Source organism: Dipodomys spectabilis, unplaced genomic scaffold (assembly GCF_019054845.1).
Source record: "Dipodomys spectabilis isolate Male_0828 unplaced genomic scaffold, ASM1905484v1 ptg000054l, whole genome shotgun sequence".
NCBI classification, from domain to species: domain Eukaryota; kingdom Metazoa; phylum Chordata; class Mammalia; order Rodentia; family Heteromyidae; genus Dipodomys; species Dipodomys spectabilis.
The window spans coordinates 13769935-13782253 of record NW_024870731.1 but is presented as its reverse complement, the minus strand read 5'-3'; the positions used below and the strand labels follow the sequence as shown (position 1 = coordinate 13782253).

At 51.7% G+C, this 12319-nt stretch overlaps 1 protein-coding gene across 1 annotated transcript in view; it reads right to left on the bottom strand.

The window, feature by feature from the left end:
* Positions 1-11430, bottom strand: part of Kat2b (lysine acetyltransferase 2B) — a 104216-nt gene extending 92786 nt beyond the window's left edge. Inside the window, exon 1 of the mRNA XM_042679890.1 lies at positions 11134-11430. Within this exon, the coding sequence (XP_042535824.1) occupies positions 11134-11430 (297 nt within the window). The remainder of the gene's footprint in view (positions 1-11133) is intronic.
* Positions 11431-12319: the final 889 nt, after the last annotated feature.

Genomic DNA, 12319 nt, shown 5'->3' with positions numbered 1-12319 from the left:
CAACACACACACACACACACACACACACACACACACACACACACACACACACACACACACACACACACACACACACACACACACACACACACACACACACACACACACACACACACACACACACACACACACACACACATTTGCACCCCAGAAAAAAGTTTTAGAAGAGGAATCAGCCTCATGCCCTCCTCCACCGGTGGTGCTTTCCAGAGCAAGGGTGTGGCCTGGGGAAGTCACCTAACCTCTTTGGGTGTCAGTTCCCTGCTAGTAAAATGACCTGGTTACCTTCCTCCTCCCCAGGGTGGAAGGATCCCATGAGCTGAGGCCAACCTTGGCAAAACACCAGCTGCTGGCATCCACGGAATGTTTATTTTTAAAACAAAATAGATGTTTGTGAAATGCTCACATTCCAAGAAATTTCACCTAGGGGAAACTACCTATCTGAAGAATACGTCAGTAGTGCCACTCCTCACCTAGTGAAGGAAAGAGACTGCTGCCCAGGGAGACCTGGCCAGGGCGGGCAGGAAAGCGCTCCCATGGGGTCCCCCACCCTGGGCAGGGAGCCAGCGGGCCTGCTGTTCTGACTCTTAGGGGATTAACATTACCACAGCCACCAGGCTCTAGGAAGCTCCAAAAAGAAAACGGTTGGCAATTCCAAAGAGTACCTTGGCCAGCAATCAGGAGGCTGAGGAAGCAGAAACAGAAGTTCACAGCCAGCCTGGACTATGTAGCCAGATTATGTCTCAAAAACAAAACAAGAAAAAGCTACCTTTCTGTCAAAGAGAGACTCTCTGTGCAGGCACTGTATGACAGCTGGGATCTGTCATCAAAGAAGTTTAAGACTGTGCCAAGGTTATATCACCCTCAACATATCCTAGGATGGTCAGACCCTGTGCCATTAACTGAAAAATACAGAATAAGAAACAGCGTCCAGGCCTCAAGTTCAAACCCCAGGTGTGGCAAAAAAGAAAAGGAAATGACAGGAGCAGGCTAGGGCTGTAATTCCAAGAATGCTGTCAAGCTTGAGCTAAGGCTTTGGTTCCATCTCCAGCACTGCCAAACAAAAATAAGGTTGGCTGTAGGCCACTTTTGAGGGGAATGGAAGGGAGTTGATTGTAGTGGTAGAGGCTAAACTATCTGCATTTATTCAAATGCACTGCACACAGACAGCGGGCAAGTTTTATGATCTATAAACTATACCACAATAAAGCTGTTTTAAAACTATGCCCATGATTCACCAAGTGAAGTTCTTCATATTTCAAGTGTTATTCAAATTAAAATCAAAAGTACTCATTTCCCCTATTCTGTTTTTGTCTTTTTGGGTTTTTTTGTTTTTTTTTTTTTTTTTGTCGGTCATGGGGCTTGAACTCTGGGCCTGGGCGCTGTCCCTCAGCTCTTCAGCTCAAGGCTAGCACTCTACCACTTGAGCCACAGCACCACTTCCGGCTTTTTCTGTTTATGCAGTGCTGGGGAATCAAACCCAGGGCCTCGTGTATGAGAAGCAAGCACTCTACCACTGAGCCACCTTCCCAGTCCCTTCCCCTATTCTGTAAAGGCATTGATGGCATTGTGGGAAAATACAATTTTCCTTCAAAGCAGTTTCTCAACTCTTGCACTGTTCACATTCTGGCCAGATAATTCCTTGTAGTGGGGAACTGTCTGTCCTGCCTAGATGTCTAACCACAGCCCAGCCTCCCTGCTCCCAAGTGCCATGACCCAAGAGGTCTACAGACACTGGAGAAAATTCCAGGGACGAAGCGGCTCCAGGATGAGTCTGCTTCAAGCTAAAAAGCTGAAAATGAGAGGTACTCTCCCCAGCAGAAAGCTGGATGGGAATAGGAAAGGGTGATAGGGTTTGAAAATGATCAAATGATGTCCACACGTGTATGAAAATCTCATCTTGGAACCCGTGGGTAAGCTCAGGTATAGTTCCTGAGATAGAGGTGCTGGCTTAGCTAGCCTGAAGCCTAGAGTCAATCCTCATAATAGAAAAAACGAGCTGGATGCCTGGAGCTCACACCAGTCATCCTATCAGCTCAGGAGGCCGAGATCTGAGAATTGCAGTTCAATCCTGCCAGCCTGGGCAGGAAAGACTGCAACACTCTCATCTCCAATTAACCACAGAAAACTGGAAGTGGCACTGTGGTTCAAGTAGTAGAGCGCTAGCCTTGAGCTGAAGAGCTGAGGGACAGCGCCCAGGCCCAGAGTTCAGGCCCCATGACCGACCAAAAAAAAAAAAGAAAAAAGGAAAGGAAGGAAAAGATAGAAAGGAAAGAAAGGAAGGAGGGAGGAAGGGAAGGAGGCAGGGGAAGGGAGAGACTGGAGAAGTGAAGGTCTGTTTAATGACTAGTCCACCAGCCTGCAGCCAAAAGGACACTCTCTGACCATGGCACCTTGGCCTCCTTTTTTTTTTTTTTTCACACTCTACATTCAGTGTTGCTTTTGAGTTATAAATCATTATGTTTTAAATGAAGACTAATGGTATTATCCTGTGCCACCGTAACTCTCTAAGGATGGCACTCAGCCCAGAAGCTTAAGCCAATGAGTTCTTCATGAATGCTTGGTGACTCCTAACCCATGCAACAATAAGCAAAGCACCCAGTCAAAATGTGTTTGGCTACTTTATGTTCTAGGAACTTCGGGAATCTTTCCTCTCTTTAACATCAGGGCTCAAACTATGGTCACCATTTTAGAGGTAGGTCATAGAGGTTCACAGAGAAATTAAGCGATTTGTGCCCAAGATTACACTAGTGGCAGAGCTGGAGTTAAAAGCGGAATCCCAGGCTTCCCAATTTCCCAGTGAACTAGTGTCTCCTTTCCCCTGAGTGACTGCAGCTTGAACAGATGGCCCATCTTCAGTCTTTAAGGCTGTGAGGGCTACAGTGTTACTTCTACCTTACAGACAAGAAAATACAGGTTGAGCTCTGAGCTGGTGGCTGACGCCTTTAATCCTAGCTACTCAGGAGGCTGAGATCTGAAGATAGTGACTTGTAGACAGCTTGGGGGGAAAAAAAAGTCTGTGAGACTCTGATCTCCAATTAATCAGCCAAGAGCTGGAAGTGGAGCTATGGCTGAAGTGGTAGAGCATCCACCTTGAGCAAAAAAGCTCAGGCTGGTGGCTCACACCTGTAATCCTAGCTACTCAGGAGGTTGAGATCTGAGGATTGTGGTTTAAAGCCAGTCCAGGCAGGAAAGTCCCTGAGACTCTAATCTCCAGTTAACCACCAGAAAAGCGGAAATGGTGCTGTGGCTCAAAATGGTAGAGAACTAGCCTTAAGCAAAAAGAGTTTAGGGACGTTACTCCCATTCAAGTTTAAGCCCCACAACTAACAGTAACAGCAACAACAAAAACCCAAGTTCAAGCCTCACAACTGACAGCAACAAAACAAAACAAAAACAAATTAAAAACCTCAATCCCATCATCCCCTTCAGAATACCTAGAAATGGTCTTCCATGAAAAATCTTCACATAATTGTCTACAATTCCCCAAGTGCTCTTCATTTCCTCCATCTTCTCTAGTTCATCTGCTTAGTCAACAGCTACATCAGGAAGAATTTGTTCCGTGAGTGTGAACACGTCAAATAATCACATGCTGTAGGGCCCACATCTGTGATCTCAGCACTCAGGAGGCTGAGGTAGGAAGAGTTTTGAGGCCAACCTGGACCACAGCAGCAAGACCTCTTCTCAAAAAGAAAATTTACATAATTAAAAGTCACAATGAAATCTCCAGGACGAATGTAGGTCATTTCAAATCAGGCTAGAAGTGAACATAAAGGAATGACAAGGAATCAAAAAATCTGCAAAATAGTCAAGACCTGATCTTAGTTTTGTTCTGGTGGTTCTCTTTTAGGGAAGTCCTTTTGTTGTTTGTTTTGCTTTTTGTTCCCCCCCCTTTAAACCCCTGAGGGCCTTGAAGGCAGAGCCGTGCTAACACAGACCTATCTCTAGACTAAGAGAGTTGATGATTTTAAAATGAGAGAGAACTTTCAATCCCAGTCCCTGTAGGAGGAAGCCCAGGAAAGGGGCCAGAGACTTTGTGGCCATGAAGACCCTGGTAAAGGAGAAGTCTTGACGCCAAGGCCTAACAGGTCAGACTCAGATTGTTCTCACCACTCAGGCTGGGTCAAAACAACATCGTAGTGATGCAACTTTTGCTACGACATAGTTCAAAGAACTCCATTCTGGGTCCTTGTGAGGTTTGTTTCTCCTTCTTTCCTTCCTACTTTCCTTTGTTCCTTCCTTCCTTCCCTCCTTCTTGCCTTCCTTCCTTTCCAGAGCACCTTGGCTATGAAATAGCTTCCTTGTTTTTGGCTTATCTGTGACAAAAAAAAAAAAAAGCCAGACCTCCCTTCTTCCACCTTCCTTCCTCCTTCCTCCCAGTCCCTCTCCCCTTTCTGCTCTCCTGTGCCAATACTGGGTTTTGAACTTAGGGCCTGGGCAATGTCCACTGAGCTTTTTTTGCTCAACACTCTACCACTTGAACCACAGCTCCACTTCCAGTTCTTTTGGTGCTTAACTGGAGAGAAAAGAGTCTAAGAGGCTTTGCTGCCTGGGCTAGCTTTGAACCTCCATCATCAGATCTCAGCCTCCTGAAACATGTGAATCCCCCCTCCCTCCTTCCCTCCCCCCACCCCTACCCCCACCCTCTTGTCAGTCATAAGGCTTGAACTCTGGATGAGCACTGTCCCTGAGCTCTTCAGCTCAAGGCTAGTCCTCTACCACTTGAACCACAGTGCCACTTTCGGTTTTCTAGTGGCTATTTGGAGATAAGAGTCTCACAGACTTTCCTGCACAGGTTGGCTTTGAACCACGATCCTCAGATCTCAGCCTCCTGAGTAGCTAGGATTACAGATATGAGCCACTGGTACCCCGTAAGCCTCTCTCTTTTGAACTCTCCCCTTTCTCCAACTTCCTCTAATCTTTCTGCTCTCTCCAACTTCCCAAGGAGCCCATGGAACCAGTAGGCATTCTCTGTCCTTTGGGGCTGGCTCATTTCAAGTGCAGAGCTGAGCTGAAATGGAACCACTGCCTTAGTATACTCACTCCAAACTTTAAAAGACAAAAAAAAAAAATCATTAGAGATTAGAGTCATCCCTAGGCCAGGGGTCCTCGAGCCCCTCTGGGGGAGGCAGTGTGGTCCTGACTCAGGCTGGCCCAGCTCCAAGTTTGCAAAGTTGCTTTCAGTTTCTTCACTTAAAAAAGCTTCACCCTTGAAATGTATACATTATCCTGCCCATGTAATTGTAACCCCTCTGTACAGTATGTTCTCAAATAAAATAAAATTAAATTTAAAAAAAAAAAAGCTTCACCCCCCACCCCAGCCCTGCCCACATAGCCAACCCAGAGTCTTTAAGAGCTACTGACAATTCCTCCAGGAAATTACTTTCAACCCTACCACTGCTCCAGTCCTTATATCACTCCAAAAAAGAGTTTTTCTAGATTTCCCATCACTGGCTCACTGTCATTTTCCCTAAGGGTTTTAGCACATGCATATGGGCACATAGTATGCAACATACACCTGGCTCAGTCAACAGTTCCACAAGGATAGATCTTGGTATCTCAGGCCTAGAACTTACCCAAGGCCTAGTAGCTAGCTAGTATCCCTTGAAATACTTATTGAATAGATCAGTGAGTAAAAAGTGATGCCTTCATAACCCCAGCACTCAAGGTGGAGGTAGGAGGATCATGAGTTCTAAGTCAGCCAAGGCTACATAATAAGACCCCATCAAACAAGAAGTAAAAAGCCAGATACCGGTGGCTCATGTCTATAATCCTAGCTACTCAGGCAGCTGAACTCTGAGGACCATGGTTTGAAGCGAGCCTGGGCAGGAAAGTTTGTGAGATTCTTTTTTTTTTTTTTTTTTTTGGGGGGGGGTCCGGTCATTGGGCCTGAACTCTGGGCCTGGGCGCTGTCCCTCAGCTCTTCAGCTCAAGGCTAGCACTCTACCACTTGAGCCACAGCGCCACTTCCAGCTTTTTTTCTTTTTGCTTATGTAGTGCTGAGAAATCAAACCCAGGGCCTCAAGCATGCAAGGCAAGCGCTCTACCATTGAGCCACCTTCCCAGCCAGTCTGTGAGATTCTTATCTCCAGTTAAATACTAAGAAGCCCAGAAGTGGAGCTGTGGCTCCAGTGGTAAAGCATTAGCCTTGAGCAAAAGAAGCTCAGGGATAGCACCCATGCCCTGAGTTCAAGCCCCGGGACTGGAAAAAAAAAGAAGAGGAGGAGAAGGAGAAAAGAGAAAGGAAAAAGAAGAAAGTGGCTCCTGTAATGAATCCTAACTACTAAGGAGTTTGAGATCTGAGGATCACAGTATGAAGCAAGCCTGGACAGACAAATCTAAGAGACTCCAATTAACTACCAAAAGGTCAGAGGGGTGGCTCAAGTGGTAGAGTGCTAGCTTTGAGCCAAAAACCTAAGGGACAGCACCCAATCCCTGCGTTCAAGGCCCAGAGCTGTCACATGGGGAGAAAAAAAAGAAAAGAAAAGAGAAAGAAAAATGAATGGGGGCTGGGAATGTGGCTTAGTGGCACAGTGTTTGCATGCATAAAGCCCTGGATTCAATTCCTCAGTACCACATACACAGAAAAAGCCAGAAGTGGTGCTGTGGCTCAATTGATAAATGCTAGCCTTGAGCAGAAAGAAGCTCAGGGACAGTGCCAGGACCTGATTTCAAGCCCCAGGATTGGCAAAGAAGAAGAAGAAGAAGAGGAGGAGGAGGAGGAGGAGGAGGAGGAGGAGGAGGAGGAGGAGGAGGAGGAGGAGGAGGAGGAGGAAAGAAAGAAGGAAGCAAGGAAGGAAGGGAGGAAGGAAGGAAGGAAGAAAGGAAGGATGGTAGCCAAGTGAAACAGGCTCTGTGGGGGCAGCAGGAGAAGGGAGAGCTACCAGAGAGAGGAGGAAGGGGAGTATTATCAAAGTAGCTTATTTGCATGTATGAAGACAGATCACTGAAACCTGTGGAAATAGTTTGAAGGAGGCTAAGGGAGAATGATATAGAGGGAGTCAGGCTGATCCTGATATAGTGTATACATGTGTGAAAATATTACACAGGGGACCCCCAGCAACTGATAATGCTAATAAACAAGTCTACGAAGAAAAAAGGCCTTAACTAACCTTTTCCTGTGAATTAGATAGTGAACACTCAAGTTGCAAACTTTAGAAACCATTATACTTTAAATGAAGTAAGCCAAGCTCAGAGACAAAGTGGGCATGTTTTCTCTCATATGTGGAAGCTAGATCTAAAATACACAGGGACAAGACACATTATACAGAACTCTAGGTATTCACACACAGGGAGACCAAAGGATACTCTTAGGAGAGGAACACAAAGGCACAATCTCTGTGTGACTCTGATCATATAAAGTAATGCTTAGTGAAATGAACTCCAGAAAATGGAAACAAGAAGTTTTTTTTTTCTTCATTGATGTTTTGTTTTGTTTTTTTCTTTTTGTCTTATTTCTCTGTCTTTGGAAGGGTAAGGGGGCACAGAAATGGAGAGTTAAAGGGTGAACAAATGCAGCAGTGGTACTCACTATGTTGAAAACAATACAATTTGTAGTGGGGATGGGGGGGAAAAACTGGGAGAGAGCAAGGGAAGGGGTAACATTATCTAAAAAGAAATGAACTCATGTAAGGCTCCAATGGCTCTCATCTGTAATCCTAGCTACTCAGGAGGCTTGGATCACAGTGAGCCTGTGTCGTTAAGGCTGTTAAGACTCTTATCTCCAATTAACCACCAGCAAACCAGAAATGGTGCTCAAAGTAGTAGTGTTAGCCTTGAGTGAAAAAGCTCAGGGACAATGGTCAGGCCCTGAGTTCAAGCCCACAACAGACTAAAAAGAAAGAAGGAGGAGCAGGAGGAGGAGGACAAAGAGGAAGAGGAGGAAGAGGAGGGAGAGAAGGAGGGAGAGAAGGAAGGAGAGGAGGGGGAGAGGGGAGGGGGAGGGAGGAGGGGGAAGGGAGGAAGGAGGAAGAAGAAAAGTAATCATTACCTAACTTAGGTAACTGTGAAACCTGTGTATCATCTTTATCATAACAATAAAAAAATTTTAAGATGCTGTATCTGGGCTGGGAATGTGGTGGACTGCCTACCTAGCATGCATGAAGCCCTGGGTTCAATTCCTCAGTCAGTATCGCGTAAATAGAAAAAGCCAGGAGTGGTGCTGTGGCTCAAGTGGTAGTGCTAGCCTTGAACAAAAGAAGCTCAGGAACAGTACCCAGGCCCTGAGTTCAAGCCCCCAGGACTGGCCAATATATATATATATATATATATGAAGGGGGGGGGGATAGAGGGCTGGGAAGGTGGCTCAGTGATAGAGTGGTTGTCTTTCATGCTTGAGGCCCAGAGTTTGATTCCTCTGCACCACATGAGCAGAAAAGGCCAGAAGTGGTGCTGTGGCTCAAGTGGTAGAGCGTTAGCCTTGAGCTGAAGAGCTGAGAAACAGCACCCAGGCCCAGAGTTCAGGCCCACGACCAGACCTAAAAAAAGATAGGTAGGTAAGTAGGTAGGTAGGTAGGTAGTTAGGTAGGTAGGTAGATAGATACATAGATAGATAGAGACTAGATAGATAGATAGATAGATAGATAGATAGATAGATAGATAGATAGACTGATTGATTTAAGGGCAGGATATACATACACGTGGCTTTAGACAGAACCAAAACTTCTGCAAACTTTTTAGGTACAAAGACAACCACGCACAGGCAACTGAAAGAAGAGGTATGTGGTAGATGCGCCCAATAAACAAACTACAAAACAAAGCCAGAACTCAGGTCTGTGCGTTAGCAGTTTCCACACTGGAGCTGTGGCGGCAAAACACCAGGTCTACCAAGTAAGTGAACTCGCTCTCAATTTTTAGTGTAGGCCCTCTTACCAATCACTAGGCCTCAGATTTTCTTAGAAAGATAATCTCCACTTGTCAGTCTTCGGAATACCAAGCATTACAGTAGTATTATTCTACAAGTCCTTTTTTCTTGGCTGAATTCAAATGGGACAAGTAGCCAGGCACTGGTGACTCACCTTTATAATCCTAGCTACTCAGATGGCTGAGATCTGAGGATTGTGATTCAAAGGCAGCTGGGGCAGGAAAGTCTGTGAGACTCTTGGCTCCAATTAACCACCCAAAAGCTGATTGATGCAGGTTAAAAAAAATAATAAAAATAAAAACTCAAAGACTGGCTCATGCCTGTAATCCTAGCTACTCCAGGAGGCTGAGATCTGAGAATTGCATTTCAAAGCCAACTGGGGCAAGAAAGTCCATGAGATTCTTTTCTCCAATAAACCACCAGAAAACTGGAAGCAGCGCTGTGGCTAAAATGGTAGAACTCTAGCCTTGAGCTTAAGAGCTGAGGGACAGTGCCCAGGCCCAGAGTTCAAGGCCCACAACCTGCAAAAACAAACAAACAAGAAACCTCCAAAGACAGTTCCCAGGCCTTGAGTTCAAGGTGCAACACTGGCACACACGTGCACACATACACACAAATTACAATCAAAAGGGACAAGTGATCTAAAGTTCAGCTCTTAACTAGGGCCTTACAACTGAGGTATCTAAGAGAACCAAACCTGCAAGGAACTGTCAAGTTCCTGCGACAATGCACATTTTAGCTTCACTCCAGACCTGGTGGGGGGGGGGGGGGGGAAGGGAGGGGAAATCAGTTCAAGCAGCAACCCGCCCCACCCACCCCCCACCAGGTTTCCCTGGAGTAAGAAGTTAAGGAAGGCCAAAACTAAGATGGACCCCTTCCAATAGTATTTATACACAAGCATAGAGCACACAGTAGGTGCTTGCTTAAACTACAAAAGGGAGGGGAGTGGGGGGGGGGAGAGGGAGGGAAGAGAAGGCAGCGACTTTGCGTGCCCAGGAAAAGCTCCAGGAAGTACGAAAGCCAGGAGAGATGTCCCCACAGGGCCAGCCCCGGGTGGCAATCTGGAACCTGGGGACTTGACCCGGTTGGTGGCAGGCAGAAGGCACCCACGGGAGGGGTGTGTGTGTGTGTGTGTGTGTGTGTGTGTGTGTGTGTGTGTGTGTGTGTGTGTGTGTGTGTGTGTGTGTGTGTGTGTGCGCGCGCGCGCGCGCCCGCGTGTGCGCGCGTGTGTCTCCCTGGGCTCAGCCACAGGCCGCAGGAGCTGACAGGGCCAAGTCCCCGCCCCCCTCAGCTGTCACCCTGTCAAAACAAAGCCTCTGCTGACAGCGCAAGGCCAGTCTGCCCCGCGGCCTCGGGCAAACCTCCCGGGTCGGGAGCGCAGCTCCCACCTCTGGATCCGCAGCTGGGGGAGGGCGGGGGCTGGCACGGGCCGAGGAGGGAGGGCCAGAACCCGGTCCTCCGCCCCAGCTCCCCCGCGCAGGGCGGTCACCACCTCGCCACCTCCCCGGGGGGGGGGGGGGACCTCCGAGCTGCCGGGACGACGCTGTAACTACACGAGTCCCACCAACCCCGGGTCCCAGCCGCGGCCGCGCGCAGGGGGCGCCGGGCACCGCGGGACCCCCGCCCCGCCCCGCCCCGCCCCGCCCCGCTCCTCCCCGGCGCCCGGCCAAAGTGCCACAAGTCTAGGAGGATGATTCGCCGCCCTCACTTCTTGAACCCAGCTCCACCCGGTGGGGCCACGAGAACCGATCGAGAGCAGAGAAAACCGCGGAGCCCCCACCATACACACACACACTCTCTCCCCACCAAAAAACACGTGCCCCTCCCTCCTCCTCCTCCTCCTCGCAGCCCCGGGTAGATGCGCCCGCTCGGTACAGTTCCGCTGGGCGAGAAAGTGGCACCGGAGAGCTCCTACAGAGCCACAAAGCCCCAGGGGGTAGCCCCGGAGCTGGGACGCCCGAGGCGATCCTTTGCAAAAGGGGAAGGTCAGGGACGCCCCCCCCCCTGCCCCCGCGTCCTCGCGACCCCCCTTCCCTTCTCCCACCCGGACAGGACTCCTCTCCGCGAGGGAGCTAATTGCGCGCGGGCGACGGCAGCACTTCCGCGGTGCAGCGGCCCCAGGCGGGAGGCGCGCGGCGGAGGCGGGGGGTGGGGAGGGAGGGAGGGAGGGGGCGCGAGGAGAAGGGGGGTAAGAGAGGGGGGAGGGAGGGAGGGGACGGGGGGGTAGCGGAGCCCCGGCCCCCCGGCGGCGGGGCCGGGCGCGGACCCACCTTGCAGGCAGAGTACACTCCGAGTTTCTCCAGTTTCTTGGCCCGCGGCGCCGAGCGCAGTTGAGCCTTCTTCACGGCGATCCGGGCCGAGCCGCCACCTCCCGGCCCCTCGGCCGTGCCCGCCGCAGCCACGGCGGTGGCCGGACCGCAGGCGCCCGAGCCCCCGGCGGCGGCGGCGGCGGCACACGGGGAGCCCTGCGGGGGCGCGGGGGGCAGCGCGGCGGGCGGAGGGGGCAGCGCCGCGGGCCCGATCCCTGCCCCGCAGCCTCCCGGCCCGGCCCCGCCAGCCTCGGACATGCCGCCCCGGAGCACGGCGGGAGGCGCCGAGTGTCAGGCGCCGCCGCGGCGGCCGCCGCCAGGGTCTCCCTGCGGGCGCCCGGTGATCGGGAGGGCGAGACCCTCCCCCCACGCCCTCCCGCGCCGCGCCGCGCCCACCCCCCGCCCCGCGCGCCCGCCCCGCCCGCCCCGCGCCGCCCCGCGCCCGCCCCGCGCGCCCGGCTCCGCTCCGGCCCGGCCCGGCCCGCGCGCTGACGGTGGCGGCGGCGGCGGCCGCAGCTGCTCCCCGAGGAGGGAGGGGACTAGCGGCTCCGCGGCCGCCGCACACGCCCTCCCCGGGCCCGGCTCCCCGGGGCTCCGCTCCGCGCCCCGGCCGCGGACATGCTCCTCGGGGGTGGCGGATTCGGGGTCCCGGCGGCAGCCTGGCGGGGCGTGCCGCCCCGGGAGCACACCCCCCCCTCCCCTGCCGCCCCCACGGCCTGTGCGCTGCCTGCGGGGTGGGCGCCCCGCACCCCGGCGCTCTGCACGGAGCGCGCGCCCGCCAGGGGGCGAGGCCGGGCTCGGGGTGTGGGTGCGGGGGGGGGAGGGTGCGGATGGCGGGGTGGGGGGGGGGGAGAGCCCGGAGCCCAGGCACCTGCTGGTCGTCCCCGCCCCTCGGTCCCCACCCCCCCATGGGTGAACTCAGGGTGGGGGGCGGGGGACCTCCCCGTATTCGTCCTTCCACTCGGTTCCACCCTCTCCCGGCGCGGGAGACAACTTCCTCCACCCTAGCGGGAGCCAGAGGGAAAAGAAAATATTTTTTGAAAAGTACCCGTCCGTGCTAATCCTTTTCTTTGTTGTTCATTTTCCCCCCAAAATAACCACGAGAGGCTTCGCAGTCCTGGGCCGGGCTGTCCCTCCTCACTTTTGT